This window comes from Quercus lobata, chromosome 9 (assembly GCF_001633185.2).
Source record: "Quercus lobata isolate SW786 chromosome 9, ValleyOak3.0 Primary Assembly, whole genome shotgun sequence".
NCBI classification, from domain to species: domain Eukaryota; kingdom Viridiplantae; phylum Streptophyta; class Magnoliopsida; order Fagales; family Fagaceae; genus Quercus; species Quercus lobata.
The window spans coordinates 4,417,446-4,444,578 of record NC_044912.1 but is presented as its reverse complement, the minus strand read 5'-3'; the positions used below and the strand labels follow the sequence as shown (position 1 = coordinate 4,444,578).

General features: G+C 32.8%; 2 protein-coding genes across 2 annotated transcripts; one reads left to right on the top strand and one right to left on the bottom strand.

The window, feature by feature from the left end:
- Positions 1-177: 177 nt before the first annotated feature.
- Positions 178-4,954, bottom strand: LOC115960179. The gene is made up of 4 exons (XM_031078946.1): positions 4,358-4,954; positions 2,292-2,908; positions 1,432-1,947; positions 178-707 (listed from the first exon to the last, which is right to left on the bottom strand). The coding sequence occupies exons 1-4, from the start codon at positions 4,617-4,619 to the stop codon at positions 549-551; spliced, it is 1,554 nt and encodes a 517-aa protein (XP_030934806.1). The 5' UTR covers positions 4,620-4,954; the 3' UTR covers positions 178-548.
- A 16,767-nt stretch (positions 4,955-21,721) lies between these two features.
- LOC115962121 (agamous-like MADS-box protein AGL12) lies at positions 21,722-27,053 on the top strand. Its single transcript, XM_031081006.1, has 7 exons — positions 21,722-22,150; positions 22,916-22,997; positions 24,051-24,112; positions 26,079-26,178; positions 26,285-26,326; positions 26,602-26,643; positions 26,765-27,053. The coding sequence occupies exons 1-7, from the start codon at positions 21,969-21,971 to the stop codon at positions 26,852-26,854; spliced, it is 600 nt and encodes a 199-aa protein (XP_030936866.1). The 5' UTR covers positions 21,722-21,968; the 3' UTR covers positions 26,855-27,053.
- The last annotated feature ends 80 nt before the right edge of the window (positions 27,054-27,133 follow it).

Sequence of the window (27,133 nt, the reverse complement as noted above, 5' to 3'; positions counted from 1 at the left end):
ACCCAGTCTCCTTTACTCTTTTGCATACATAAGGTCTGTGTCGAACTATTATAAGTGGCTACTCAATTACTTGTGATATTATCCATATTTAGGGAATGTAGGCTTATTTGCTAATAATAAAGTGACTAAATTACAAGCTAGCTGTCAACCTCATCCGTCTAAGATTGAGACCGGTTGTGTACAACATAATGAAAAATGTTACATTAAGCACAAACACAAGTGGAGTTTACAAATGGAATTATACACATACACATGATTAGCAAATAGCATTTCCTCAGTTTCTTGGCAACCAAGAGGAGTCTAAGAAAAGTTATTTATGATTGACAATTGGTATCATAAGGCTAGCTCCAATGTTTATAGTTGAAAAGCGAAGAAAATCAGGAGGATTATCTGGATTTAAGAGAACGTATACACAACACTTATCATGTGTATGTGTGTTGAATCTACTGCTGACATGATAACGTGGTTTAAGTAGAAGTGTAATGGGTTCTACTTACTCTATTTACTTATTCTTTACTAAATGAAAAGGTGAATATAATGTGCAGAGATCAGTCAAAGCTAACACCAGAGCTAGCAACATCTTCAGGAATCAGTATATCAAAATCACTGACAGACCATTCTGCAGTCATCCCTGTGCTGCTAACATATATCTCTGTACCAACATTAATTGAAGACCATACACGCCTTGCTGGTTCAGTTCCTGGATCCTGGGCAATAGTAATATGTTTCCTATTAGTGCCCTATAACCATATTGTCCATCTTGAAGTAGAGGGGCAAACTCAACAGCACTAATCAAGTTAAAGTAGACTAAACTACAAAAGTTCATTAATGTGAATTAGGGAAGCAATTGTTGTGAATTATAATGGGTTCAGGTCCTTCAGGATGCTGGGAGCAAGTCTAGATAAATGATAAATCCAAAACAAACCTATGGTATTTTTCAATTGTATCCAATCTGAAGACTGAAAGCTGCATAAAGTTAGGGTTAGAATTTTTGGACAAAGCAGTAGCACCTCAAGAATGAGTATGGGATAAAGGACAGATACGGATGACGAGTTTGCACAGTAGTGCAGAAATTAAGAATAAGTAAGAGAAGATCAGACAGGAGATAGAGGAAGACCCGAAAATTCTCAAGTCTCATGAGGCCTCTGGGGAGTCTCACCTCAAAGATAACATATAGAAACTTACAGTTAGCAGTAAGGACTTATAATTAGTTGAATTTTCTATGCATAGAAGTAGATGATAAAAATTTTAAACGCACCTAGATGCATAGCACACAAACATACATTTACTATGAACACTTAGCAATTAGCCAAATTTTATGTGTCCACATTTGCATATCATTCCTTTGTGTGTGTGTGTGTGTGTCTAATTTCAACCAGGATTCCATAAAAGATTTGATAATAGCTAAGTTACTAAAAATATCATAATTACCTGGTAGAAGTATAATCGACTAGAGAGAGCACCCACATCAAGCACCCAAGTCCTAGAGTCTCCAACCCATCCATCTCCTTGCTTTTCAGGATATCCATTCACAGCCCATTCAGGATGTGGCAGAATTTGCACCAGTTCCTGTGCCTGTGGATTGCTATATGGATCACAGATATCATATGGTTCCTCCAGATAATTGGCATTTCCTGGGCTGCAGTAGAGATGATAAGCAGAATACGGAAACCGAGATGTCTCATTTCTGTATATTTTCTCACCAGTACGACTAACATGGTAAGGCGGGCAGGAGACCAGGTTATCAGCACGGCACCAGCTTGTAGTAGCTGGATTTATTATCATTTCGCTGTATCTAGTCACATCTGTCAGAACATCACCATCACATGGATCTCCATTGTTCTTCCAACAGCTTCCTATATCAAGAAGATAAAATTGACTGTTGGGCCCTCCTCCTTGTTTGACATCAAGTGTCACCTTTACCTTGAAGTTTGGAGATTCTAGCAACTAAAAATAAAATCCCAAAAGACAAATTCATTAACTATAGAATATAAAGAACTAGTAAAAGTGTCAGTTACAGCAGATCATGAAACCTTGATCAACAAAAAGTAGAGAGAGCATCTAGCCAACCCAAATTAGTTGGATTAAGGATTCATTGAGTTTAAGAGAGATCATCTAAAGTTTATGAATTATTAATTTACTTGTTATACATTGAGATAAATTTCAACTCAACTGACATTCTGATTTGTCTCAAGGGTAGTGTGATCAGTAAGAATTCATTTATAGAGACAATGTGTTTAGACAACAAATTTTTCCTGCTAGCAAGAAACAAGTGAAGACAAGGAATAAACCTTTCTTATGATTCCACGGCCACTGTAGTGATAACCTCCATTAAATCCTTCAGTTGCATCTGCACGTAGATACAACATAAGCCAAGGATACTTTGAAGATGTTGTTAATCTTTGTGAGAAAACCCAACTTCCTGTGCTCAAATTCTTCTGCCATGTGACTGAGAAGTATGATTTATTTCCCACTCCTTTGCTTAAATCGGCATCAAGGTCATATGTTCCATAAAATCCCCCTGTTAAAGACTCTATTTGGTCCCCTAAAGAAACCAATCTTGTATAATTATGGTATACAAGTGGTTGATTCATACACCCCTCATTGAAGCATGGAAAATTTCTCTTTGTTATGATTTTACTGACATTCTTGCCATTCTCAGGACAAAGGGTAGTATTCTTGTCAAAGTTTCCATTCTTGAGCATAATCATCCAGAAGTACCACGGATCTGAGGAATCGTGCACCTCACACAGAGAAGCAAGATACTGTTCCTTTTCCACAGCAAACAGGTCAGGGTCTGTGTATGGCTTGAATCTCGTTACAGGAAACTTATCACCAGTCCCTAAGCTGTTATCTGATTCATTCACTTTGTGATGAACTTCGCACTTTGTGGTGCGGCCCAAGGAATCTGATTACAGAAACATAAAACTAACAAGGGCCTCAAAGTAAAGAATCAATGTAGTTGATGATTACATTCAATTATATATTATATAATTCACTGTTATCTTAGCTAAATCAAGTATAGATTAAGAGTTGGTTGGATAAAAGTGTACATATAGCAAAACTGAATGGGGGAAAAACTGATGGTTTAAGGGGATTTTAAAATATAATATAAGCATTACCAAAAGAAAGATGACATGTGTGTCATAAATCAATAGAAGCTAGGCCAGTTAATGGCTATGCAGATGTTTCAGAACAATTATCCATTTAACTTCCTTGAAACAGAACTGTGGAGTAAGGAAAGATAAGGAAGTGGGAAATGATAGGTCTTTTATACACTAAACTTTCAATAAGAATCACGGAAGAGGTCAACGGTTCAAATATCCCCTACCAACTCCATTGGAGTCACTTATCTAATAAGGAAATTTATATTATAAGAAGTTATGCATCTCAATATTACACTATGCAAATGGAAAACAACACCTTGGTCTAATGTTTTTTCAACAAGTCCCAGAAATACCCTCTTTGGCTTTCCAAAGGAGCAAAAAAAACAAGCAAAGTACACAGTAGGGAATACCAAATATCAAGAACAAGTCTATAAATATGAACACGCATTGTTATATGTAAAATAAATATCTAAAGTCACAATTTCATTTCATCATCCAAGCTTAGATCAAAGTAAGTAAATTTTGCATTTATTCCATTGTCACCGTAGCGAGTGTCAATTAGCATCAAGATAGTTTAGACCCCGGAAACCATACCTGAATTACTGAAAATAATTAACAGAGAAAGGTTAAGGATAAAATTGCAATCTGAAAGCTGATGGTTTTGGCAAGTTTTTGTAATCAGCATGATTTCACATAAGAAAGTTTTCCACATTTAATTTAGAAGCTAAAACTTATGTCTAGGTTCAAATCCTAACCTATCTATCAAAAATAAAAAAATAAAACCTATGTCCTAATTAGAGAGAAAGGAATCATTTTTAGCACATTCTTGCAATCAGCATAATTTCACATAAGACAATTTGCCACATTTAATTTGCAAACTAAAACCTATGTCCTAGATTCAAATCCTAACCTTTATCTATAAAAAATAAAAATAAAAATAAAAACCTATGTCCTAATTTAGAAAAAAATAGAAAGGAAACATTTTTATTACATTCTTGTAATCAGCATAATTTCACATAAGACAATTTGCCACATTTAATTCAGAAACTAGAACCTATGTCCACTGATCAATGATCATACTACTTCATTAGCTACATGGGTTTCCCCACACACACACACACATCCATGATCATAAATACATACTCCAACATGAAATTAACATTAATTGTTAACAATGTAGATAAATTAGCTAACTTTGTAATCAAATATCTATAATTGGAATGAGTAAAGTAGCATGCATATATTAATACCAATGATCAAAGGGCAGTCCAAGTCAGCACAATCAGCCAGCCTGGGGCTACCCATGTTGGGTGCTTCCATTCCAACCTCGTTGCAAAAGTTCCAAGCTTCTAATCCAACTCTCACATCTGGGCTCTTCATACCTGGGTCTCCTATGGCTGATATGTACTTGTCTGATGAGGCATGAGCTAAATGATAAGCAGCCAAATTCAAAAGAAACAGCGTTTGACAAAGAAGTGACCAAGACGAAAAACAACAAAAACAACAGCCCATGTTTGTCAAATGAAGAGGAATTGGGTTTGTATCAGAGTGTCAGTCACTCAGTTTGAGGTGCTACAGTTAGTCAGTCATGTGGTGCACGCGCCGTCGATGCGCGTGAAGATGTGGGACTTGGGGTTGGGGAGGTGGGTTTTGTTTGGTTTTTGTGAAATCCATGGTAAAATTTAGCAGAAAATTTAGAGATACAGATGGAGATTAGAGAGAGACAGTGAGAGAGAGTTTTGCTTTGAAGCAAAGTTGACGTGGAGAAATGGAAAATACCAAATGATTTGAGCAGTCAGAAATCTCACGTCTAAAAATAGAATTAAAGCTATTTTACACTCTGTTAATATGCACTGTTTTAACTGAAATGATGAGTTGAAGACACTATAAATAATTGATATTTTCATTTTATCTCTATTATCTAAACCTCTCACGTGTGAGGTGGACATGACTTTTTTTTTTTTTTTTTTGGTTATAAAGATAAGAATAAATAGGGATGGCAATCTATCCTTGTCCCTGAGAAAAATTTTCTATCCAAATCACTGTCCACATCCCGCATCTAACACAAATGTTTTTAAATCAAAATTTTTAATAATTGGTCTTCAATAATCTATAATTTGCTTGCTTTTTAAGGCATAAAACATAATACTAGTATCTAATATTCAATAATAAATAGAAAAGAGACTTTAATTTAATATATTTTGACGGTTGTGTTTTTAGTTAGTGTCATAGGAAGTCTAAGTCTAGCGTATAACAAATATAAGACAATATATTTCTACTATAAAAAAAAATATATATATTAACAAATAACATTTAGTAATCTATTAAGAGATTTATGAAATATTTATAGGTAATGTTGTTCATGGGTCGGGTTTAGAAAGGTACTATTCCACCCATCACCTCAACCCAACTCTTTTGGATTGGAAATGTAAGAATCCATTGTTAATCATTATGGCTCAAGTATTTGGCCAGCTAATGACCCATTGATGATCAATCGATTTTGAGATTATGACATGTTGATGATGAAGAGAAGAGACTATCATCAATGAAGGGAGGGAGGTGATGATCTTTGCTTGTAGATTGAGGCCCCCCCATAACTAGGTTTAGAGTTTTTGATGAAAATTCAGCCTCCAACTAACCAAGTTTTGGCTCATGAACTCCGAAATAGCCTTCCAATATGACGATGGAGAGTTTCTCTTTGTGCAACATCGAGAGTTACCCATGAATGCTGGAATAGTTTTCGATCAATTAATATAATAGTTTATTAAATTCCCTCTCCCTAGTCGATATATGCTTGATAAGGGTCGAGTTTCATGCTGTTAAACTCGATGCTAACCCAAAGCAACTAACAATATCAACCCCAAAGCCCCAAGTTGTGCCAAGTCCAGCTATCAAATCAGTGCCATGGGTTTGATACTCTCCCCCTTATTATTTGGGCTTGCAATTAAAATTCATCTCTCTTTAAACCCAAACTAAAAGTTACAGTTTTTTTTTAATGGTGTTGTGACACCATCTTGTTACACAATTTTTGTCAACATATGAGTTTTTTATTCATCCAAAAAGGAGGAAGGGAGATACGTTATAGATAATTGTTCAATATTACTAATTTATGTGCTATTTTAAAAGTACATAATAGCATTGTCATCAAATATTAGAGTGGGGTATATCAATTATTTATTCTACAAGGGGATTGTAAAATTAAAGAATCAAATCAAATCAGAAAGTATTGTCTTCCACTCCCCCAACACCCCCCCCCCCCCCAACCCTTCTTTTTCCCAATGCAACTTTTCCCTCCTTGCAATCAATTGGAAACCCCTATCCATGTTCTTTGTGACTACCCTTGGGCCTCACAAATTTGGCAGTCTCCCTCCTTGTTCCTATCATGATCACCATCCCACACTTCTATACTATGGACATCAAACACTGGAGCTATTCAAACCTGGTCAATAACACACATCTTCACAATACTACATGGCCAACTATATTTGCTTTCACTACCTGTACCATTTGGTTGGCTCGAAATTATCTCATCTTTAAAACTGTTTCCACATCTCTTGCTTCCATTGACCGCATTATTATCAGCCATGCAATTGACTTCACCTATATTAAGTGGCTAGGCTCTAGTCAAATTAAGCTCATTTGAGAGCTATTAGCATTAGGCTGATCTCATGGACTCCTCTGACTAATGAATTTATTAAACATAATACATGATAGTAGGTGCTAGAGGAGTTTTTCTAAATAATATATCTCTATTTATGAAAAAAGAAAAACAAATAGGTAACCTTTGTGTCATGCATGAGGCGTTATTCCAATTGAATATAATAGTATTCAAGTTGATTATGACTTATTTTTTATAAACTAGTCAGGGCAGCACATGCAAGACACTTGCAAGTCATGGAAAAAAAAAGTAGTGATTATGATCAATTTTAGATTTTATTTGTTTCACAAAATAAAGATATAAATCATTTGTTTTTTAAAATACATAGAGATTTACATTAATCAAAAGAGACATTAATTTTAAGAATTTTGATAATTATGTCATAAAAAGTTAATCTCATTCATATAAGATCGTGACAGATCTTAATCCAATATTTTATTATTTTATTTTGATCTATAACTTACACCTTAATAGTTGTGAATATATTATAATAACAACAAAATATCACGACATTTTTAGTTGTACTCGATCCCAATATAATATTTTATTATTTTATTTTATTTTGACCCCTAAAGAATTGACACATGCGTCACAACATTTTCATAATATTTCTATGTATACATTGTACTTAATTACAACGTAAATTTATATTGTAGACACAAAAAAATTGGCAAATTTTGTACAATATTTACCATTTTTTGTGCAAATGTGTATAATATTAACCACTTTTGTGTATTTATAATGTAAACTTGCATTACAAGTACAAAGTAAACATATAAAGATCTTAAAAAAAACAAAAACAAAAATAAACAAAAATAAAAACAAAGCTCAAACCAACTGGCATACTTGAAAGGAGAAAAAGAAAACGAAAAAGTGCACCTCACTAATTAAATAAACCAAAAAATACTATTCATGAGCCTTTGACTCTTTTTATATAATTAATAGATATGCCAGCTTATACAAATATTTAAAAAAAAAAAAACTTTAGGCACTGTAGAAATTAATGTTAAAATGTTGCGAACTTAGCATTTTTTTTATTTGATCTATAAGAAACTGAGATCTCAACAATTGTGAAAATATTGTGATAACAATAAGTGTTGTAATATTTTTGCAAAACATTTACTTTTAATTGTGGTTGGTCACAGTTTCATATTTTATTATTTTATTTCGACTGGTAAGAAATTGATATGTCAATAATTGTGAAAATATTGTAAAATTTGTTGTGTCAGTATAACAATATATATACCAGTTTACATAAATATTTAAAAAAAACAATTATTAAAATAAAATAAAAAAACTTTAGGCACTGTAGTTACCGTGCTAGTTGAATGAACCAAAAACACTACACAATAAGTGTTGTAACATTTTCTCAAAACATTTATTTTTAGTTGTGACTGGTCACAGTCTCATATTTTATTATTTTATTTTGGCTTGTAAGAAATTAATGCGTCAATAATTGTGAGAATACTGTGAAATTTGTTTTGTTAGTATAACAATATATATACTAGCTTACATAAATATTTAAAAGAAAAGAAAATACACAAACCGATTACTAAAAAAAAAAAAAAAACTGTAGTTACTGTTCAAAACTTGGGAAAAAAGAGTGGCTCATGAAACCAAAGCATTATAGGTTCAGTGCTTTAGTGCATTCGCGCATGTCAATAATTGTGAAAATATTGTGAAATTTGTTGTGTTAATATAATAATATATATACTAGCTTATATAAATATTTAAAAGAAAAAAAAAACTGTGGCTATTGTAGCTACAGTGCCACTTGGCACTATAGTTACTATTCAAAACTTGGGAAAAAAAAAGTGGCTCACGAAATCAAAGCACCGTAGCTACTGTGTTTTAGCGCATTCGCGTTTGTAAAATTTGTTATGTCACTATAACAATATATATATCAGCTTACATAAATATTTAAAAGAAAAAAAAAAACTCAAACCCATTACTGGAAAAAAAAAAAAAAAAAACGTTGTAGCTATTAAAGCTACTGTGCTACTTGGCTCTGTAATTACTGTTCAAAACTTTAAAAAAAAATAAAAAAAAATAGAAAGTAATTCACGAAACCAAAGCACTATAGCTAAAGTGTTTTAGCACATTCGCGCTTATATATATATATATATATATATATAGATTATGCAATAAAGGTATCTCATTCCAATTGGCTACGAAGGAGAGTTACTAACATTCAAGGTGTTACATATCATGGAAACATAAACAACTCCAGGCTTTTAGAACAAGTATAGATCATCTAAGCTCCCAATATTATTCACCAATTAATGCATAAAAAGGCTGGCCCGTTAACATGCGAATAAGTTTTGCTCGGGCGAATAAACAACATGCATAGCCCAAGAGGACTACAGGTTGACCCAAAAGATATACTTATTGCTCAAAGAATTTGATCTATATCTACTTTATTTGCATTTAAAATATGGAATAAAAATTTAATGTTTTAGGAATCTGAAGGTGGTGTTATATAATCTAAAATAAGTTATCATTCCTTATTTCATGAATTATGATCATAATTAATGGACTATAGAAAACTAAATATTCACCATTTAAAAGGACATTCTTTACATCAAATCAAATAGCTGGGAAATTGATGATATTCCAAACTACATGCATGCCTTTAGGCTAATTGCACGCTGATTTCCAACAATATATTGGGTGGGTTCCGGTTTGTATTTTGGGTTCAAGTAAGGAACTTGATTCAAATTCTACCTGCATCAAACACTGATCGGGAAAATAATAAATAACAATTATCATGGAATGAATATCGTAAATAAAAATTCTATCATAACTAAAAAGAAAAATTATTAGAGCGGGAATCACAGTCACTTCCTTTCCTTTGACATTAACACAAATCACAAAAACAAAATGCTCTTTCGTTGGTTGTGGGAAATAATTAGAGCATAAGGCATACATAGTGATAAGCATAAGAACAAGGAAGCCTTCTTTTTTTATTTATTTTTACATGCCACTCTTCTGTTGGAGTGTGATGCTGATAAGTTAATGTATTACTCCTGCTGCCTAAAGCATGCTCAGAGAATCTCTGCGACTTGATTGGCTAAAATTGTTCTTGCATAGTCTAAGTTTTATATTGTTTAATCAGATGGCTTGAGAATCTGAATTGTTTGAAAAATGAATTGCTTTAAGCTAACTTGATACCGATTATTTTATATACTATATATAACTACTTAATTACCCAAAAGAGAGAAATAAAAATAATAGTAATTAGAGTATTAGATTTTTTTTTTTTTTTTCTTTTGAGATAAAGGTAGATAAGTAATCTCAAATGGTAATTTAGATTATACCATGCACTGCACCATAGTACCATATGAATTATTCTTACCAGGATCATAGACAGTGACTTGTCTTACACCACACTAATTATGTGCTTTTCATGGATGACGGATCTAAAGGAAAAACACGTTTATTTGGAGGGTTTTTATACTTTTTCCCAAAAAAAATTTAAGGTCCTTAATGTTTCCTAGCATCTAACTGAAACAGTTGAAAATAAATATACGCTTGAATGGAAAACTCACAAGAACAAAATTTGAGAAATTATAAATTTAATATAATATAATTGAACCCAATTTATTTTTTTATAATTTGATAGTTAAGGAATGAAGAATTTCCATTAAAAATACCTAGAGATACCAATTAAACTTAAATTTATAAATTAACTTAAACTTTTAAATTAAGGAGGTTTTTTTTAAAAATTTATATATATATATATATATATATATATTATATTAAAATCTCCATCAAAGTTTCTTTGGTAGACAATTCTTACATATTATCGAAGTAGTTTTTTAAGCTCTCACAAAAGGGTTGGACCCTATCATGAATCCCACGTGTAAAGCCTACTCCCTTTAGGAGAGTTCAGTTCCGAGAGAATGTAAGTTTTTTCCCTCTCCAATAAGTAATTGACACTAACCAAAGAAAAAGATGATTTAGACAGGTGATATTGTGGTTTATTTCCATCGTCTTTACACGACTCATATATATAGTCAATCACCCTGCTGTGATACCCTTCACCTTTTTCTCTTTTATTCTTTATATTTTGGAATAATGTTTATGGAGATCCTTCTTGTCTCTAGACCAGATGTCATCTCTCTCGTTAGAAACACGACATATGTCACGTATCCATATATGCTGCCATTTAAATTCTGACCACTTCCATGGAGATCTCAGAAAATATGATATTAGGCGAGAAGCCATTGGCCTTTAATATGATGCTTGAATAAAGTAGATAGATTGACCATATAAGTATAAAGGAAGAGGTTGAACACCTATGAGCTATGAGCATTGAGCAATGGAAAGTCAGTCGCTAATAGAAAGAGACTTCCAAAGCAACCTGTAAGATGCATGTTGTTCCTGCCTTTATGAATATAAAATGATGGTAATGATATCATAAATTTTGCTATATAAATATTATTGAAATGGCATTGATCATTTTTATTTATTTTATGTAATTTGTAAACCTTTTATTGTAAAATTAGTAATACTCACCTTAGAAGATTCAAGTTTTTGTTATGAAGGCTCAGCAGCAAATAAAAAATAAAAAATAAAGTTTTTTTGAGAGAGTTGTTATGAGGTTTTTGTTTATGACTCACTGACTTTTTATGTTAAGATGTTAATGGCTTAATGCTTGAAATAACCCTTTTTGAGGGAAGCAGCCTAAGCTTGGTTCCTTTTTTCTTGGTTACGTATTATAGTACCGGTCAATTTAATTAGATGGCACTAGCTAGATGTTTTCCAAAAATAAAAAGTAAAAATAAAAACAATTGGTCACCCGTGGCCCCTTTTTTTTTTGGTCATTTAATAAGAACAATTTAATTAATTTCTTTCTCCCTCACTTAAAAAAGTTTTTTTTTTTTTTTTTTTTCAATTAAACATCTATTTCTTCTCAAAAAAAAAAAAAAAAAATCTCTGTCTCACTCCCATGAGAGTACTCAGATAGTGAGCTTATTAGTTTGAAGTATGATGTAAATCAGAAGACTTAGGCTGTGTTTGGTTGCCGTAAAACGTTTTCCGGAAAATACATATTTTCCGGAAATGCTAATTTCCGGAAAAGGAAAATATTTTTGTGTGTTTGGTTGTGTTTCAAAAAATTTTCCGGAAAATATTTTCTAGTGTTTGGAAAAGAAGGAGGAAAACACAAACCCAACAACCCAGAAAACCCAACAACCCAGATCGCGCGATCGCGATTTCGCCGGCGGATCGCGATCTCGCCGGCGCGATCTCGCGAAGGCGAGATCGCGATCAACGTCGCGATCTCGCGACGGCGCGATCTCGCGTTCGCGAGATCGCGATCGACGCTTCGCGAGATCGCGCCGTCGATCGCGATCTCGATCCGGCGCGATCTCGCGAAGGCGAGATCGCGATCAACGGCGCGATCTCGCGAACGACGCTTCGCGAGATCGCGCCGTCGATCGCGATCTCGATCCGGCGCGATCTCGCGAAGCGTCGATCGCGATCTCGCGAACGCGAGATCGCGCCGTCGCGAGATCGCGCCGTCGCGAGATCGCGATCCGCCGGCGAAATCGCGATCGCGCGATCTGGGTTGTTGGGTTTTTTGGGTTGTTGGGTTTGTGTTTTCCTCCTTCCCTCGCGCGCGCGCGCTCTCTCTCTCTCTCTCTCTTTTTCTGGAAATCGTTTGAAGCGAAAATAGAGACGGAAATTCATTTCCGTGGTCAAACCCTTTTTTTCTCAGTCAACGGATTTCAATTTCCGGAAAATAGAATTTTCCGGACCAACCAAACACACCTATTTTCCGGAAAATCATTTCCGGAATCAGTTTGAAGTCGAAACAAACGCAGCCTTAGACTCAATTTATCACACTATTGTTCCATAAAGTTTTCGAGCATCCATCTCAAGATGCATATCTTACTAACAAGCCGTCATCCAATGTATGTGATTTCGAAACCTTCCCTTCCCACTATTTAGTATTTACCAATCTAACTCAAAAAAACAAAATGTGCCAAACTGAAGGTGACAAAGAAATTGGAATTCAATTGGAAAAGGCCTTGAAAACCAAAGAAGAAAAATTTAAAGCGTCCGTGATTCTCTCTTGTACCCAGTGGAAAGCATGTAGTACGTTGCATACTCTTATTTTATAGTGACTAGTTGCATTTGTTTATATATGCTTAAAGTTTAAACTGGACAGTTTCTTCCACGTCTTTCATGGAAGAATAAATTTTGTTGCATCTTGTAAGTGGAATGCATGTTGTATTTCACAGTAGCTAGTTGAATCCATCCATTTAATTATGCTTAATACAAGTACACAACAGTGTTTTTTTTTTTTTTTTTTTTTTTATTATTATTATTATTATTATTTTTTTATGTACACAACAGTGTCTTACTCGAAAAAACAGAAAAGTGACCAGTGCCTTGCACTTCAAATTCTACGCAAGAATATGTAGGAACACTTGTTAAGGGTGACTCTCTTGTACTCTTTACATTACACATAGAATTATTATAAATTATAGTACTTTACACATTATTTCGATTATTATAAATTATAGAGTAAGATTCTATAAAATTCTTAAGGCCAATACCATAGAATTTGTAAAACTTTAAATTTATTCATTTATTTTGAAATGAGTAACTATTAAATTAATTTTACGACGTCATAAACATTAAGGGCATGTTTGGTAGATTGTAATAAGCACTGTAATGTAATAGTTATTCTTATAGTTTAGCTATTCAATAGTTTGGTTATGTTTTTATTGCAGGAAGTAGTCATTCCTTGTGAATAGCTATTCTTTAAAATGAGGAATAATTATTCCTCTCTAAAAGGGTTGTAATAACTATTTATTAGTAGATATAATAATTTCTAACATTAATATATTTCCAAATAAATAAACTTTCCATATCCACCTAACAATTATGGAAATAAAAAATCATCAAAAAATAACTCATCTCTCTAAAATTTAAATATATTATTTTCTAGGAAATATATTTGTATGAATGAGATATTTCCTAAAATAGATCATAAGTTTTATTTTAATGTTACAACGCACAACCAAACTAATGAATATGTTTAGTTATTCCATTACAATACCTTTTATTCCTAGTAATAAATATTACCATTTCTATTGTAATCCACATTCAGTGTACCAAACGTATCGTAAAAGAAAAACTCTAAAGGATCCTAATTTAGCTGCATAAAGCACAAAGATGGACAAACTATGTTGAAGAACTGTTTTTTTATATATAGTTCTATTTTTGTAATAACTAGCAAATCCAACACCCAATTATCTCACAAATTAGGGTTCATCATTAGATAAAATAAAATCGAAAAATAGATGCATGAAAGATTAATGTCTAAAAGAGAAGTGATCTTGGGATGACTTAAGTATCATATTTTTCTTGATTCATATATATCTAGTAATCACTAAGGATGATAACTTTAAGAAAATTATTCATGTTAGAATTACTGAATGAATGTATTGTATTTCTCAAGTAATAAAATATACATGAGTATCTTTATATAGAAGGCATAGTGTGAAGTACAAATATGTGTGCTATACAAATAAACAAGGTGGGTCTAAGACCCACAACCTATTACACGTTAACAGTCCCTCTCAAACTTAAGGTGGGTGTGAGAACAACTTGATGTTGTCAACTAAAGCATGAAGTGTCCTTTAGGATAGGATTTGGTGAAGATATCTGCAAGTTGATCTTTAGAGGAGACCAAGAATAGCTTGAGAGCACCATGGACAAAATAATAACGGATAAAATGACAATTGATCTTAATGTATTTAGTCTGTTCATGGAAGCCATCATTGTGAGCAATATGAATGACACTTTGGTTGTCACAATAAAGAGGAATAGCAGAAGATGTAGACACACCTAAATTCTTAAGAAGCCATCGAAACTAAGAAGCTCAGATGTGGTATTAGGAAAGGCACGATATTCTACTTCAGTACTGGAGCGGGTCACAAGAATTTGTTTCTTACTTTGCCAAGAAATCAAAGAAGAACAAAGAAAAAAGCAATAGCCAATGGTGGACCTTCGATCAGTGAGATCTCCTGCTCAATCAGTATCAGAGAATACATAGAGAATAGAGGAAACTGAGCAGAGTAAAAAAGGTCATCGAACAAAAGAATGCATAGAATAGTAGCATAGTGAGTCGATCGAGGAGTAGATAGATACTGGCTCACTTGTTGAATAACATAGGAAATGTCTAGATGAGTGACTGTGAGATAAACTAGACTGCCAACCAAGCGTTTGTAAAAAGAGGAATTAGACAATGGTTTCTCCCATGAGGGAGTTAGATGCGCATTAAGTTCAATTGGAATGTCAACAGTCTTGCTATCAGTGAGTCCAGCTTAAGACAGAAGTTCAAAGGCATACTTAGCTTGAGTAATATGAAGTCCATTTGTAGAATAAGTGATTTCAAGACCCCAGAAGTAGCTGAGATGTCCAAGATCTTTCATCTCAAACTACTAACTAAGAAAACCCTTGAGTTCTTGAATGCCACTAAGGTCATCACCAGTTATGATCATATCATCCACATATATGAGAAGCAAAATAATGCATTTGTCAATGCTATGAAGAAATAAGACAGAATTATAATGACTAGCAAAGTAACCCAAGCGAGAGATGGTAGAACTGAACTTGGCAAACTAAACTCATGGAGCTTGTTTAGGGCTATAAAGAGTATGTCGAAGGTGACAAAATTTGTTTGGTTCAATAGAGAGACCAGAACGTTGCGTGTGGCGCGTGACTGAGGTGTAGAATGTTTGGGTGGCGCGTGAGGGTGCGTGAAGGCTCCGATGAGGGCAAGGTTTCCACGGGATAGTAGATTAGCGAAGGACGATCTAAGTGGTACTTGCAAAAATAAAATCGGGGCAAGGTTCACGGCGGCAACAATATGGCAGCGGTCTTTGTAGTGTGAGACTCTTGAACGACGGTGGCTGCAGGTCCGAAACCAAAGACGATCACTAAGAGACGTTGAAAATTCAATGGCGAATGGCTGCAGTGGCGGTTGTGATGGTGGAAGTGACTGTAAATTTGAAGTAACACTAAAGAGAGACAAGATTGCTAAGAAAAATATCAAAGTAATGACTCTGATACCATGTTAAAAATACTGTATAAATATATTGTATTTCTCAAATAATAAAATATACATGAGTGCTTTTACATAGGAGGCAAAGTGTGAAATATAAATATGTGTGATATACAAGTAAACAAGATGAGCTTAAGGCCCATAGCCTATTACATATTAAGAGTTCATGTCCATCATTTCATTAATACTCTTTCCAACATTAGTTGAGTGCATGTAAACGTTGATAAACAAGTTATAATTGGATGATTGGATCACTCTACTTACAAATTGTGACCATTATGAATTCACTATCAAGTTTGACATTAAATGGTATCAAAAAAAAAAAGTTTGACATTAAAAGTTTGATTCAAAGGGAAATAAGAATATGAAACCAGAAATCAAATTCTTTTGCCTTCTATAGGCTTTTCACAAATGTGCACTTCTCATTCATCAACATTCTGATGATTTTAAGAATCAACTTCGCATTCCTTTACGTTTGCCACGGCCACGTAAGTGCCCTCATCCCCATGCTTTTGACCAAATAGTCCACGAGACAAAAAGAAAAGCAAGATTTGCTTATTTATCTTGGTCAAGGTCAATAAAGGTGTGGCTTAATTTTGTGGGGCTGGTGCTACTAAAAATTTCTAATAATTGATTCTTCACATATTAGTAATTGGGTCATCAACAAGGAATAAAGTCCTAATAACCATTAAAAGCATGCTTAATTTGTTCTTTTGGCTTGTGGCTAGGGTCACCAAACTCTTGTATTCTCCAAACACTACTGGCTACCCTATAACTATAAGAGTAGGCAAGTTTCTGTGATTGTCTGTTCCATTGTTCTAATGGAAGCCAGATCATGAGAGAAGGAAGAGGAATATGGTCAAAGGAATCAAAGAGAAAAACGAAAATCAAAGTCCATTCTGTTAAATATTGAAGTTATACTAAACTGGAAAACATTGGACTAAAGACCAATGTTAGAGATATTTTAAAAAGAAAAATCATAATTTATGAGTGGTGTAATTTCACTTTTATAAGAACCTACCTTTGACATAATTTTTTTATTTTTTATTTTTATAGTATATCAATGATAACATGCTACTTTAATAATAGTGAAAATTTGTGTCACCATACTTAGTAATGTATACTAAAATAGTACTGTATCAAAAAATTGGAATTGACTATGTACTCAAATATGTATGTTCTACTAAAATATGCCGTGTTAGGTTAGTGCTAATTGTTCTCTCAAAAAAAAAAAAAAGTTGGTGCGAATTGGAATTAAAATTTGTGTTGTATAATATGCGAATGAAATGAGAAATCCGTGGCATATTGTACATGTGATGTACTGGCAACCCTCCCTCGCATAAAGAACCTATGTGCATTGATTTATGAGATTAATAAATCTATACCTTTGACTTTGTGAACTGACTGTGAGCTTTTATATATATAAAAATAAATTTCCTTCCTTTTCTATTCCATTTATATATTAACAAAGAAGGATCCTTTTTTCTAATTAACAAGAAGGATCCTGAAAGTAATTGGCTCTGATTCAGCCTCACCTTGAATTTGATCCATAGAAAATCCCCAAATATTTTCTCTCTTAATTTTTGAGAAAGTGAGATTATTGAATTGACGAAATCTTGTAAATACTAAATCTCTTGTATTATGTTCACTAAGAAAATATGCAAACCTCTTAGCAATAGTAATGCCAAGACCCTTATAACTCAATTGATATTTTTTAGAATTTTTAATGGAAACATTCACAAGTTCAAATCCCCCTCCTCTAATTATCAAATTATTTACATAAAATAGCATCATAACAATATTAAACATTTAGGGTATATATATGTGAATGGAAGTCTTGCATGGAGAAAATTAAATAAATTGGTAAACTCATATAACCTAATTAGGCCTAAACTCACAAGGTTTAACTTTTAAATTAAGCAGTGTTCTATATTTTATATCAAGACCTATATTAGAGTCTAATCAAGAAGTTATCTCCACAACAAATCAAGTTTTCACTCTTATATTTACTAGAAAATTTCGTTTTAGATGGTACTAAGTTGCCTCACTAGCACAAACACAAAGGGACACTGAACTAGTTCATTCTAATTTTGCCTAACACACAAATGCAGTCACATGCTTGCCAAGCCCAAACATATGATTATAATGTGCTGACAAGGAAGTTACTTTGCCAAGTAACCGCCCCTTGTTGCCACAACATATATAGGAAACTACCTTTAGAAAACTGTCTTGATGTCTTGTAGCCTTTGCTTTACTGCTTGCCCATCACATGCCCCTGGCAACCCAAGCACACTATCTAGCACATCTAGCCTAGCTTAATTTGTCCATTCACCAATATGTTGAGAGCTTGGCCTGTGCTAATGCCAGCTTCAAGTTTGGGCAGCATAGTCCACATAGTACACACAACTCAGTAACACAGTTAGCACATTACCACCCGTATGCAAAATTAGTTCCACTTGTCCATTAACATCACAGCCTAACTTCACATTTTCCACTCTAAAATAGCATGCTACATGTCTAAACCCTTCTTTCACAATTCACACTCACACAGAGTACCCAGTAAATGCTAATCTGCACAGAGGACCTCGCTACACTTTCTACTCACAAATATACATGATGACTTGCAGCCTGCCAAGCTATCACCACGACCCAACACCTTAGGAAAGCCACTATCATGTTGTTATCAAAGTCACTTGTGTAGTCATGCATACACCACCATGAGGTAGCATTAGCATAGCCTATATTGATATCTCAAATTATATATCCAGCACCTGCGTGTCAAGATTCAAAGATCTAATAACAGCTTACAAACTAATATGTCATTAATCAAAAGAATCGTAATGAAGATATTTATTTACTATATGTTGAAGTGGCATCCGTCACATTCTTTAGCACTATAAGTTTAATTAGTAAAATTTTTGAAATTGATTATCCTATGCAGGTTTATAAATTACTAGAGTTGTCTTGTCAACTTGCTTTCCTCTAGAAGATTATATATGAAACCCATGGATATATAGCAATATTAATATATGTCTTATCTATCAATCTCCACAAGCCAATTTTCAAGAATCATTGGCTCGTGCCGTAGTATTTAATTTTCACAATAAATCATGATTCTTCACGCTATAACTTTTTCTATCTCGCTCTTTCCCATGACATTTGCTAAATAGTATCATGCATAAGAGATTGTAAGCATCCTCATTTATTATTGTTGTATTTGAGATCCAACATATTACGTTCATGCAACTTGTGAGCTATTGCATATTACTAATTAGATACATTTTGATAGGTTCTAAGAAATTAGGAACTAATGTATTAGAACTTCAATAGGTATATGTTGGCGATCAAAACGTTTAGTCTAGATTTAGGTTGCTCAAAGTGTGTGTTTGTGTAAAGTTGGAATCGAGTAATTGCAGAAAATTACTATTCAATTTCTGCAAGGCTTAATTGATCGAAAATTAAACTCGATCGATCGAAGCTCTTACAGATTGTTTTTTTGCAGAATTTTCCAACTCAACCCAAGCCAATATAACCTGTATGATTTTATGTTTTGCCTTAAGTATAAAAGGAAAAATCCTAACTACGTTTTAGAGGTTATTGATATGCTGTGTGTGTGAATCTCTTGTGAGATCTAAAGGTGTTTGCTTTCATACACACTTAGGGTTATCAAGATCAAGATTGATGTTGAGAGCTTGGTGATATCTTCAGTTGTTGTTTTAAGAGTTTAAAGATAAACACAAGTGGGAATACTTGTGGTTGCTATGGATCAAGGAAAGAAGTAGTCCGTGGACTCGGAGCTATCACGTGATCGTGATAGTAAGTTTTATATTTGAAGTAGCAATAGGATGTTAGTGGTCTAAGTCGCTATTGTAAAACTTCAATTCATTTATAGCGGATTTATTTTACCTTGAAAATAGTTAGGTTAAATTCTCCTCAAGTTTTTTACTGGTTTGGTTTTCCTGGGTTATCATATCGTTGTGTTTTTTATTTTCCGCATTGTTTACTTGGTATGATTTAATTGTGATAACTTAGATTTGAATAATTTACCTAAGTAACCACTTGATTAAATAACTAAGTTAAATAACTTGTGTTTTAAAAGGTCTAAAAACGTACACATTTGCCTGTATTTTTCAACTGTTTATGAACGAAACCACTAATGATAGTAGTGTCCACCACTTCAAGGTCTAGCAGCACTAATAAAAAAAAATTAAATAAACTCTAGCCTCTTAATTATTCCAAGAACCAACTTAACTTTAATCCCCATGAATTCAATTATATTTTAGCCAAAGATTTATGCAAATCTTTAAAGCTTTATATATACCTCAATGGAAAACAAAATAAAACGAATTCATCCACGTGGCATTCTCTCGAAGGAGAATATCCACGTGGCAACTGTTTAAGCCTCTCCATGGCCTACAATCTTAACATGTTAATTAAAGAGAAGATATCTTTTAGGATTTCATATTGAATATTGATATGTGATCGATTTGACAAGATTCTTGCCTTCAAAGTTAAAGATGAGAGAAGAAGAAAAAGAGAAAAATAATAAAAAGCACTAGAGGTTGAAATGAGATAGTGGTGGCGACTTATTTGTACTGTCCTGACCTTTCGGGGTTTGTTTTATAAAGCTTAGAAAAGAAAACTGCTTTTATAAAGCTCATAAAAGCAGGCTGTTACTAAGCTTCTTCATTATTATTTTTGTTGCAGTAGCTAACTTGAAAAGGTGAAAAAAAAAAAAAAAAAAACGAGGTTTGCTACTTTGTCACAGAACAAAACAATTGGCAACGCGTGAAGGCCAAGGAATGAGGAAAAAGTACTGGTACCAAAAGCTAGCAACCTAGCATGAGCAGCTCATTGGCCCAAGAAGAGAATGTAGATGGGTTGCACATTTAGATGCAAATTGCATGCTGACTAGACTGCAGTTTATTTTTATTTTGTCACTGCTGAACTGCTCCCACAAAACTATGTATCTTTTTCTTTCTTCTTTTTCTAGTGATGGGTGGCATCTAACATTAATCATGTAGACCCACTTAAGTGATGATAAAGAGGAATATGTTGAAAGGGGTTGTAATCCTCTACATTTTCCACATTTCCCTCTTCTCACTAAACACACATGCCAATAAGATCCAGCTAAAGGTTGCTGTCATTCTTCTAATATATGGCCACTTAGGTAGTTCATATGATTTGTTTTTTCAGGGTTTGACTCACCCCATTACTCATAAAAGTGATAAAATATCAGTTGTGTTAGCCCCCACAATTTTCACAACTTTGTTTTACAAAGGTTGACATGGTTTGTTGTGATTTTGAGCAATATTACCTTTATTTGGATCCATTAATGATACTATTTTTATTATGTACTAATCACAACATGCCACTAATCTTCATAAAATTTGTAAGAATTTTTAGGCCCAAGCATTAATGACATCAGTTATAGTTATTCCATAGATCCTTGGTCTTATACATAGTTTAAGATCTCTAAAAAATTTTAGGCTTGACAAAAGAAAATTAATAATTATGCTTATATTTGTTACAAGTTAGTTTAAATATAATTGTATCTTGAATAGTGAAAAATGATATTTTAAAAGGACGCACATAAACAAATAAACAAATTGGTGAAAAAGTTTTAAAAAAGTGTTTATGCTAAATAGATTCTTAATTAATAAAATTTTATGGGAAAAGATGTGGCATGATGTGATTAGTTAAGAATGCAATTGTATGTGAGAGAGAGAGAGTACACAATACTCAAGAGTGGTTGATATGAGTGATGAACAATACTTAGTGATACGTAAAGTAGTGAATGATGTGAGAGATTAAACAAAAGTTGTTAGTGATGTGTGAAAATTTTATAATAACCGACCAAATATTATTCTTTTCGGCTGGGAAGAAGGAACCAGGAAGAGAAATCATGGTGGTGTATATATATACATATATATAAGGGTTTTTAACTCCATACACTGAGAAGCCATCGTTAGACACGTTTAAGGTTTGATCTCATTTCTGAGGAGAGATCAGCAACAACCTCGAAGCTAGTTCACACTAGTGGGAGGTTGTCTGCAGAAAAAAGCAAACAAAAAAGGTTACCAAGTTGTTGAAAGATATCAAAAAATATATATCTATTTCTATGGCTCGTGGAAAGGTTCAGCTGAAGCGGATTGAGAACCCTGTGCACAGGCAGGTTACCTTCTGTAAGCGCCGAGCTGGGCTTCTTAAGAAGGCTAAGGAGCTCTCTGTGCTATGTGATGCTGATATTGGCCTATTCATTTTCTCTGCCCATGGAAAGCTTTATGAACTAGCTACCAAAGGGTATGTCTCTTATATCTCACTCAGATTTTATTTGTATTTCAAAAATTATTGGTTTTTCTAAAAGTTTAAGCTTTACTACCTATTATGATATCATGATAAGTTCTTAGATGTGTTAAAAGCTTAATCCGTTAAAAATTGATGAAATTTAACCATTTAACTATTATTCTAACAATATTATTTATGTTTATTTTCTTTTTTGCTGAATTGTTGTTATTTCTTTTCAAGTTATAATTTAGGAGGAAATATACAAAATTCTTTGTGATTTTCCCATAAAACATGATAACCCACTTGATGTTTTGAAATGTAACCTTTAACACTTAAATCTTAGGGTTTTTTTTTTTTAGTGTAACACAAGACCATTTGTAGTATTGTTTTATGTGAAAATGTAACTCTAAATATGGACAAACATCATCACATGAGCCACTTGTTGTTGATTTTAATGGATGCTTAACTATTTACATGTAAACAATTAGTATCACATGAAAGTTAAGTACTACATTTAAAACTGCAGGGAATATTTTGTGTTTTTGAAAAGAATCTTAATTGTGTTTTGTGTACTTTTCTTTAGATTTTATATGATATAAATGATGAAATTGTTCACTTTTTATCAACTTAAACTTTTGTGACAAATTCTTTATCCTTGAGATTTTGTTTATCATATTAGTATCACAGCTATTGGTTCATTGTTAAACTTTATTCATTACCATAATAAAATACCAATTTCAAAAAGAAAGAGAGATGACAATTTTCTTTTTATGATGCAAGAACCATGCAAGGGCTTATTGAGAGGTACATGGAGTCTAATAGAGGGGCTCAACCTGAACCAGACATTGAAACACAGCCTCTGGTATGTTCTCTCTGTCTCTCTCAAACACTTTGTTGTTGTTGTTATTTTTTTTTTTTAAATTTAAAATTTTTTTTTTTGAGTTGTATATTCTATTTTTAAGCATAAAAACGAATATTATCTCTATTACTAAAAGCTAGCTTGAGAAGCATCAGATACTGCTCCTGATAATTTTCCACAGAATAATAATAGTTTATTCAACCACCATTGTAACAGAGTGTCGCACTTTTTATATCGACCTTTTCGTACGCGAAACTTTATGGCTTGCATCCAATGCATGCAGTCTCTATTGGCTAAGATTATTCTGGATTGGAGTGACAATGCCTTGTTAATTAGTTGTTAACTATAATATATAAACAGTGTTTCTATCAAGCATACAATAACACTTTCTCCTGTAAGACATATCAATGTGGAAATATGGAAACATGGGTAAGTTCAATGAATGATGGAGGAACATAATGAGAATATAGAAGTCTCCTTATGCTGTGTAAAATAGAAATAAACCATTGTATTGCATATATATCCTTCTATAGCAATTAGCGAGATTCTTTTCTCATTTATCTCATCTTGTATTGTGCACATGGTAAATGCTTTACATATTTATCGCTGGCGTAAGATACAAATTATTAGGAGTGACCCCTTGTAAAATAAGCTTCAAGGAATTTTCCAAATAGTATAACCTGTTGAAATTAAACATGGACTTAAAGAGGTATACAGTGTCTTTTCTTTGGGCAAAAACTCCAATGGTAACCCCGTTTGTGAGGTCTTCTTAAAAATGAATCTTAATTAGCTATACTAACAGAGCTGGTTTAAAGAAAAAAGAGGACTACTTTAGCCTAATTCAAACATGATGATATGTAGAATAAGCTTTGCAATCCAGTTAATTAAGAAGATACTTTTTTTTTTTTTTTTTTCACAATTTGTTGAGATAGTAAGTTGTGATTGCTAGGCAATAAGTCTTAACACCACTGTTTGTGCTTAAGTTAGTTCCTTCCACCGTTTTTGTTTTTTGCTTTTTTTTTTTTCTACTGATGTGTGAATTTATATCTTTGCTAGGATGCTAAAGAGGAAATTAAGCAGCTGAAACAAGAGGTTGAAATACTACAGAAAGGTCTCAGGTATTAAAAACCTCCGTTTTTATTTATAGTTATCTAATGTCAAAATAATTATTTTTTCCTAGAAAATAAGGGTCTATTTGGATACCGCTTATTGCTGAAAACTGAAAATACTATAGCAAAATAATTTTTAAATGTATGAATAGTACTGTGGGATCTAATTTTAAATTTGATTTGCTGAAAAAAGTACTTGCAGGTTTAGTGAACAATGCACGTAACCCACTAAAAAAACACAGACGCAAATGTTGTATCCAAACTCACTAAGTGTTTTTTACTTTTTTTTAGTAGAGTTTTCTTTGCAAATATTTCAATAATCTCGTATTGTTTTCTTTTGGCCAAGTTTTATCAAACAATAAGAAGATGCAAAGCTTCTTTATCATTTATTAGCTTTGCTAGTTCTAGGGAACACAGTTCAAAATCTGCCAAAAATAAAATGGGAAATTGATTTGGAAAAAAAAAGACACCAGCCGGTCAATATAATGCTAGTTGACGATTGATCAGCTGTTGGTTAAAGTTGGTCTGTGAAGAGAAAGAGAGGATGAAATTGATAAAGAGAAGTTACTATTGGAAGAATTTTTTGTAGTGTGGAGTTTATTTTGTGATGGACTATTGACTATGTAAAATTTTGGAAAATGCACTTTCTCTGTTTGCCTTGCTTTTTATTGATTACAATATATTTTTAATTATTTAGGTTTTTTGTCCTACCAAACATTAGAAAGTATAAGAAACATTTTTTTTAAAAATGTTTTCCACCAAAAAAAAAACATAGTGTCATAATGCTCCCCAAAGCCTAATAATATTTGTCTTGTCTCTTAAAGCCAAGGGAAACGAAATATGATTTTAGTTTATGTGCATGTTATTCGTGACCTTTGCTTTTAGCATATTCAAATGTATTGTTGTTTTAAAGAATTTCTTGTAATAAAATCTATATTGATACCATTCCATTATATTACATGATATTTAAAAAAAATTAAAGGAATAATTAAGTAACTTCACACCAAACATGTACATAATCTATTCATATTAATCATGGTTATCAAATTGTTAAGGAAAGAGAGAGAGAATGTTTTAAGCAAAATGGCGAAATCCAAATAATTTAGGGTTGAGATGAATTGAAGTGTCATAATGATTGTGATCATATATGTGAGAATGGATTTTTGAGAGTAATAGTTGATAAACTACTATTTGTCTAAAAAGTAAAAGAAGATAAACTAGCATTTGCCTAAAAAAACCATAAATTGAAAAGAAATAATGATTTTAAATATTTAACTATTAATTTAACAATGATTATTTTTTGTTATTATTTGTTTAAGAGTTGGCAATTGTGATTAATGGTTTTTTTTTGGGAAAGTTTCAACGTATAATATTCACTCCTAATGATAGCTCTTTATCATTAAATTAAGACACCAATTAATTTTTGGTATAGGTGGGGATTAAATCTCAGATCTCTTATACAATCATTAGAGATTTTACTAATTGAGCTAACTAGAATCCACGTAATTAATGGTTTGGTTGTATTCAATGTATAACAACCTATTTGTTGATTTTTAAACATATGATGAGACAATAAATGTTTTACGCATCTCATGGTCTATATATTTCCATGGAAAATGTTTTACGCATTATGAGAACATATAAATGTTTTCAGCTTTATGTTGCCTCAATGCTTAAGCAGGCATGACAAAGATCAAAAAAGGAATATAATTTGTATGTGAAAAATAAAAGAAGTCAATTAGTGTTAATTAAGAGTTATTATTATTACTATTTTTTGAATAAATAAGGATAAACTTACTGAAGAACAAGAGAAGGACTTAGGGGAACCAACCCATCAGCATTTACAAGAGCTCAAATAGGGATAGATTTGATAGAAATGGATCCCAAATCTTACAAAAAGAGACTCAATGGGCAAAATTATGAGGCAAAAGATTATGTAAATTAAACATGAAAGATATAGCATGCATGCTTGCAGGTATATGTTTGGAGGTGGAGTTGGGACAATGACCTTGGATGAATTAGATGTCCTTGAAAAGCACCTCGAGATTTGGATTTGTAACATACGGTCAACAAAGGTATCCATATCTTCTACACTAATATTGTTTGAGTACAGCTGTTATGCCAGTTCTTTGTATTCTTTCTTAGTGTGAAGTGTTGAACTAATTAGTTCATATATTGCAGATGAACATTATGTATGAAGAAATTCAACTCTTGAGAAATAAGGTTAGTTGGAACGAAAAATTCCTTCTCTTTTGATAAAATTTAGGTACAAATTCTTAAGATTCACATGAATGGTAAGACCCATTATTACGCGAAACCAAGTTACTTGATTTAATTGTGAAACCTAATATATAGCACTTAAAAACATATATTTCATTATTTTTGTTTTTATATATAGCACTTAAAATCAGTCATTAATGACTTCTTACTTAAACAACTAGAAGGTGCACTATTATTTTGTGTTTACTGAAGGAACTTAATTTCTCTGGTTATTGAAGGAGGGAATACTGAAAGCTGCGAATAACTACCTACAAGATAAGGTAATGAAAGATTGATGCCAATTGTATGCCATTATTTTTGTAAAAGAAATTGTGTGGAAAAAAAAAATTAAAAAAAAAAAATTCTTCGACCAAACTGACATGGAGATTGTTCTTTTTGCAGATAGAAGAGAATGGAATGACTGACTTTGCACCAAATACCACTAATTTTGCGTACCCACTAACAATACAGAATGAAATATTTCAGTTATAAGATTGCTCTATAGTATACTGATCAGTAATCATCGAGCAGTCTTCTTGTATGTTTTTAATTTAAGGTGTGTCGTTTATCTACGAACTTCATCAACGCTTGTAATCATAAGTACCTAGATTCCTTGCAGTATTGTACGTATTATGTCAATGTAGAATCTTTATGTTCTCAGTGGACAGAATTATCTGGCAATGGGTTGCCATTAATTCTTGTACTATATAACTTGATGCATGGTATGTACGTAGGATATTGTAATTTAATAAATCTATATATATGATTGCA

Coding starts and splice junctions, on each gene's coding strand:
- LOC115960179 (XM_031078946.1), bottom strand. CDS start 4,619: ATGGGCTGTTGTTTTTGTTGTTTTTCGTCTTGGTCACTTCTTTGTCAA. Junction 2,909..4,357: donor GGACTGCCCTTTGATCATTG/GTATTAATATAT, acceptor TTCTGTAATCAG/ATTCCTTGGGCCGCACCACA. Junction 1,948..2,291: donor GCCGTGGAATCATAAGAAAG/GTTTATTCCTTG, acceptor TTTTATTTTTAG/TTGCTAGAATCTCCAAACTT.
- LOC115962121 (XM_031081006.1), top strand. CDS start 21,969: ATGGCTCGTGGAAAGGTTCAGCTGAAGCGGATTGAGAACCCTGTGCAC. Junction 24,113..26,078: donor ATACTACAGAAAGGTCTCAG/GTATTAAAAACC, acceptor GCATGCTTGCAG/GTATATGTTTGGAGGTGGAG. Junction 26,179..26,284: donor GTAACATACGGTCAACAAAG/GTATCCATATCT, acceptor CATATATTGCAG/ATGAACATTATGTATGAAGA.